Source organism: Poromitra crassiceps (assembly GCF_964638095.1).
Source record: "Poromitra crassiceps genome assembly, chromosome: 1".
In the NCBI taxonomy this organism is placed as follows: Eukaryota; Metazoa; Chordata; class Actinopteri; order Beryciformes; family Melamphaidae; genus Poromitra; species Poromitra crassiceps.
In genome coordinates this window covers 107645532-107651531 of record NC_139623.1, presented here as the reverse complement: position 1 = coordinate 107651531, position 6000 = coordinate 107645532, and the positions used below count along the sequence as shown (strand labels likewise).

At 43.7% G+C, this 6000-nt stretch overlaps 1 protein-coding gene across 1 annotated transcript; it reads right to left on the bottom strand.

Annotated features, from left to right (window-relative positions):
* On the bottom strand, positions 1-5738 carry gpsm3 (G protein signaling modulator 3). Its single transcript, XM_083638272.1, has 5 exons — positions 5553-5738; positions 4510-5037; positions 4009-4174; positions 2832-3061; positions 1-2181 (listed from the first exon to the last, which is right to left on the bottom strand). Exons 2-5 carry the CDS (start codon positions 4990-4992, stop codon positions 2041-2043), a joined length of 1020 nt encoding a protein of 339 aa, XP_083494398.1. The 5' UTR covers positions 4993-5037; positions 5553-5738; the 3' UTR covers positions 1-2040.
* Between the last annotated feature and the right edge of the window lie 262 nt (positions 5739-6000).

Sequence of the window (6000 nt, the reverse complement as noted above, 5' to 3'; positions counted from 1 at the left end):
CTGAGAGCAGGTCACGTGGGGGATGGGTTTACCCAGGCTAGTTACACCCTGCAAAACTAATATAATGGCTTACAACATAACAGCTGTAGAAAGACATATTTCACAACCCCAGTGGCATTTCAAACTGACGCTGTCAGTCAAAGTGTTGCTAGTGACCAGCAGTATTCACAGATAGATGCACCATTTGAGGAAGTAACACCTCTCACCGCCCCCGCCCACCCACGCTGCCGGCGACTTCCTCCTAAACTTTTCCTCTCTAGCCGGACGCACCAGAGCAGGTAACAGGTTCAGGAGGCCCCTATATGCTCTATGATGCAGGTTGGCCCTGGATTTGTCCCTCAACATGCAGTCTCATTCAAAACCATAATATTGATTAAAATACACAGTATAGTTTAAAAAACAACCACTTATAATTGGAATTTAAAGCTATGATCAAGTGGGAAAATCAATATCAGTATGTTTAGATGTGGCGACTCGTATGGTCTACTCCAGTGATAGTCAACTTGCGGCCTGGGGGCCAGATACGGCCCGCGATAGGGTGCAGAGTGGCCCCCCGACAATTTCCTAATTCACAATGAAAACTAAGGTTAAATAAAATTTGACTGAGCTCCAGCTAAATTGTCAAATATGGCTGTCTGCTCGCCACACAGGCACCTACAGTATATGTATTAACTATGCAAAAAAATGTGAGACTGAACTCTGGCTGACACCCCAAAATCCTACAATCTCCTACAGAAAAATTAATATTAATGTTTATTGACTGGCCCCTTGCCTCCTGTCATTTTGCAAAAGTGGCCCCCAGGCAAAGCAAGTTGAGTATCCGTGGTCTACTCTTTCCTTTTTAGAGGTCAAGAATAATGAAAACCAAACGTGGAATTTGAAGATTACAGTCCATTAATTTAGCATAAATTAACACTTTTTGGCTTTACGTAACACCAATTTGTTTTCATTTGGCCTCATATCCTAAATTACAAGCTAATTGTCTTTGGTTGTTTAAATGTTTTGTTTTGATTTTCAATAGGATGTTGCAAGAAGATAACATACCATGCTCTCTATCTGGAAACCTCACCTTGCAAGGGAGTGATGAGTCAGATTGAAAACAACAGAGGATGGCACACGTTTTTGTTAGCGTCACTCCGAACGCCAACACAAAATTGCTAACTATATCCCCATCTCAGATCCTCAGAGCCTCAAACGCTCCTGTGTTTGGTAAAGCACAAATCAAGAAAAACAAAATAATGACTTCTAACGGTATCATCATTAGCGAATATAATTTTAAATAAATCTCTTTTTCAAATGGCAACATTTTTGGAAGATTTGAATAAATGGATAAATGCAAAAGTATATATAAAAAAAATGGCTCAGATACATATTTTGTTTATTCTCCAGAGGAGTATTTTCCAAATACAATATGGGTGGCCTTGGCTGGGTCTGATTCTCATCCGTGCTATTATCTCTTCACTACGCTCTTTTGCATGTCTACAGTACAAATAAGTAAAAATAGCAGGGGCCAGTAGACTGCCTCCTACACATAAAGACCAGGAACACACACACAAAACCACTAAACCACACATCCCACCCATTCAATGAAATATAACATTCGGCAAGATAAGAAAGCATTTCTATTGACGTTGTTCATTTAGATAACTGACCCAACTAGCACTGGGCTGCACAATCTCATGAGGAATGACCCTCAATTCGCATTAAAAGCTCTGGTGCTCAAACATTAGCGTTGTGCTACAATTTCAATAGTCTTATCACTGTACAATACTATGAAGAGAGCAGAAAGCAAGCCGGTCCAGAGGTGATAACAAGCTGTGAACAAGGAAATCCAAAGGGTGAGCAATCCCCCCCCAACAAGGCAATCAAACTCAGGTTACATTGCATGTGATGGCTCTCACTGATAGCCTGGGTAAACCCAGCCTTCAACGTGACGTCACAGGCTATGCCTGTAGCGTAAGTTAGAGGTCACGTGGAGGCTGGGTTTACCCAGGCTATCTCACTGCAGCCATGCTAGCTCCCAATGTCCCTTTGACTGTCTCAGGTTTGCAGTACGCACGGCAGCTCAGTTCTCTGCTCCTCCATGCGTCCCCCCTGTACCCTCAGCAGCAGGGAGAAGAAGTCCTCATCGTCCATGGGCCCTGGAGGCCTGCTGCGCTGCTCCTCAAGCCTTCCCTGAGCCTGGGAGGGGTGGGTGGGGAGAGGCGGGTAATGTTAACCAATGTCTATGTATGTAAAAAAAAAACAAGGTTGTCTCCCCCTAATGCCATCAGTCAAAATGTTTAAACTTGCCAGGCATAGACTTTGTTGACATGGTTGAAACGAATATCATGATAATCATAAGGATTTTTTTTCTGACGATATATATCATGATATGACCTGCTATGCAAAATCACACAGCAAATACTCAAATGAATGTTCATCCAATTGTTTGGATGAGTTTGTTTTGGCCCTCCCTGGTTTTGAAAGGGAAAAGAATTAGGCCAATATTACTGTCTTTCAGAGGCTGTGGCGGGCTCATTTTTAAAGCTAGCTTGATGATACTTTTACCACATGAAACTAGAAGACCTATTTTAGATTTAGAATGTGAATTGTCTATAAAATAATATCATTTAATGTAATTTCACATAACATCAACATTTATTTTTGTGCCACATCCATCCAGATTAATGTTGGCCCTTCATAGGAAATAATTTGGGCACCTCTGATATAGACAGCAGAATTATGCATCATGATATCTCAAAATCCCCATATCATCACGATACGGTTCCACTGAAAGCTGATAAAGGACAATCTTGACTTATCGCCCAGCATTATTTGGGCCGGCTTACTTGCGTGGTGAGAAGCATGTTGTACAGGTCCTCTTTGGGCATGGGTAGCGGAGCGGGCTTTCTCATAATAGAGAGTTGCTTTAAGCTGCCTCTGAAACTTCTGGATTTGGGTTTCGGGGGTGGAGACCTGTCGAGATCTGCCCGCTGGTCGTCTAGCCGGCGGGCTTGAGTGGTGGCCACCAGCTCAAAGAACTCCTCCTTTTGCAGCGAAGTCATGGAGGAGAAAACAACTGACAAGAGATGCTGTATTTAGGTGACAGGAGACTTTCGGCGGTTAGGGCTGGGCAATATATCAATATTAAATCGAGATCGTGATATGACACTACATAATATCGTCTTAGATTTTGGATATTGTAATGTCATGATATGGCATACGGGTTGTCTTTCGCTGGTTTTAAAGGTTGCATTACAGTAAAGTGATGTCATTTTCTGAACTTACCAGACTGTTCTAGCTGTTCTATTATTTGCCTTTATCCACTTATCAGTAGTCTACATGTCATTACATCCACATTTACTGGTGATGATTTATCAAAAACCTCATTGTGTCAATATTTTATGAAAGCACCAATAGTTGGGGAAAGTGCTTGTGACATCTCACATGTGGCTTTGACTTACAACTGAACATTTAGCATAACAAAAGTTCAATGGACAAACCAAAGAGGATCCTGGAGCACACGATTAACTGGAAAATTGCTTTATTCAATGACTAACGTTTCGACGCCTGCTGCGTCTTCATCAGAGTCAAACGCAGCAGGCGTCGAAACATTAGTCATTGAATAAAGCAATTTTCCAGTGAATCGTGTGCTCCAGGATCCTCTTTGGTTTGTCCATTGAACTTTTGTCATAATACTGTCCTGTCCTGAGAGCACCGACCTCCTTTTGTGGAGGGGCTGACGCGCAAGAGACTCCTTTTGTATGAACATTTAGCATACTTCATAGAAAATACAGAGATATATCGCCACATCGTCATTCAGCCTAAAAATACCAAGATATGATTTTTGGTCCATATTCAAAAGACTCCCGAGTTGCAGTGGTTTCACATTGTTTCAACTTGATCCGCATGAGTAAGACTCGGCATCACTACGTGGAGGCGAATGCATGGTTGCATCAGTTTTGCTGTCACTTGTAAACCGCTGTGACACGCAGCAGCAGCAGCTTCTTCCTCACGAGCTCTCACCTCTCTTAGCAGGCCTGGCGGCGCTGGGCTCAGAGTGGCACCTCCTTCGCACGAGGCTCCCCTCCAGGTTGAAGGAGCAGCGCTGGTCATTGAGCCGCCTTCCCTCCTGCAGGGTGCACAGCAGCTCGTACAGCGCCTCCGGGAAGTCAGGGGTTAACCGGTGAGCCTGTGAAGGACAGGGGCGGGTGGCAGAGAGAGAGAGAGAGGGGGAGAGGGAGGGAGGAGAGCTTTCAGGCTTTATAGTGAGTGGCACCGGCTGTTTGTTGGCACAGCAAAAGGATTCTCCACTCTACACCCACGTACGCGTTTACAGAATGTTACCCCCCCGCTCCTCCACCACAAGAGATTGTTTTTCAAGTACAGGGTAGCTAGTTTAGAAAGTGCAGAACTCTAAGTACGGACACTTTGTTCACGGCAGGACTTGCTAATGCTAACTGAGTTCATGTGAAGGTGATGTTGGGGCACAAGGCAAGACCCAAGTGAAATGACAGTATCACAAACCTGTTTTTGTTCATCCTGTTCCCTCTGTGTTCCCTCGGACGGCTGGACAGACGAAGTAAGTCCATTGATGTCCCCTTGAGGGTCTGTTGGTGCGACCGTATCTTCTTCTGTGTCTCTGGTTTCTTCAGGTATTTCCTTAATCATCACCTCCTCCCCAATCTGCCATTCCTTTTCTTTATCGTCTCCGTTCTGTCCATCATTCATGCTTTCAGTTTCTCCTGCCCTACCAACTTTATCCTCTTTATCCCCAACAAACTCTCCTTCTACCATGGTTTGTTGCTTTGGTAGCCTCTCCTCTTCTAACCCCAATTCACTCATATTTTCGTCAGTCTTGTCCTCTCCAGTCTGTCCATCTTCCTTTTTGAGCGCTGACTCTCCGCTGTTGACAGCCAAACTGCTGACCACCCCTCTTTCAGCAACAACCTCAGTCACATCCCCCTCTTCGGTGATGACAAGAGGTTCCAGCCACCCCTCTTCAGCCATTTCAACTTTGACCTCTATGCAGTCCGATAAGCTCTCTGTCAAAACCTGACGGGGGAAGACACACAGAAACAATGAACTATTATGCTAAAGACTCCCATTGACTAGGGCCTCTGGTGTTGATATTTCAGAGAAAGATACATTATTCAACTAACATCAAACATATCAAGCCTTAACTCGCTGGAAAGACATGCAGAATGAGCAGGTGCGCTTGTGTCTTGTAAGGAAATGTAGCCTATGAGAAGCCAGATTGGCAGGTTCTAGCATGTAGCGTAGCCTACAGATGTTTAAGTGAAAAATCCAACTGTATTTCCCTGTCTGTCGACTAAAACACGTTCAAAGGGCTATGATAGATTGGGAAACAAATATGGACGAACTTGTAGGACAACATTGTCTGAGAAAATGTCAACTTCTTGTTGCTCAGATAACTTCTACTGTATAGTTTGCCCCTAGTATCACTAGAATTCCCGTTGTACAGTACATCGCCCTGTCATGTTTCCCAGAACATTGCCTTGTGTATCACAGATCTTTTTTTTTAAAGTTCAGTATTTTTCTTCTCTTACCTTTATCTTTTGTAATTAGTCTCTCAAAAGCATCATCTCTTGAAGTCAACACAGACTGAGTACAGCATATTTGACTTGTCACTTGTCAAATCTTTAGAAGAAAAGGAAAAAATCTGCTATGAATACAGTCTCACATGCCGACGTGACAAGCTCTCGCCCTTTTCTGCCTGCCTAGATACCTTTTCTCTCTCTTCGCGCTTTCTCTCTTCCTGTTCCTCTTAACCCAAACCCACCCCTATTTATTTAGCCCACATCTGTCTGTGTCATGCTATTATGACATATTACTGTGGGAAGCTAAAGGAACCTTGTGCGTTTCGACAGCCTCAATACATTCACAAAGCAAGCGTTTATTGTTTGAGATCAACTTCAAACTGTGGAAGCAGCGATAGGCAGCTGCTGCTTTCAGTGCTATTTCGATGATGTCAGTGCAGACTGCAACATGTTGAAA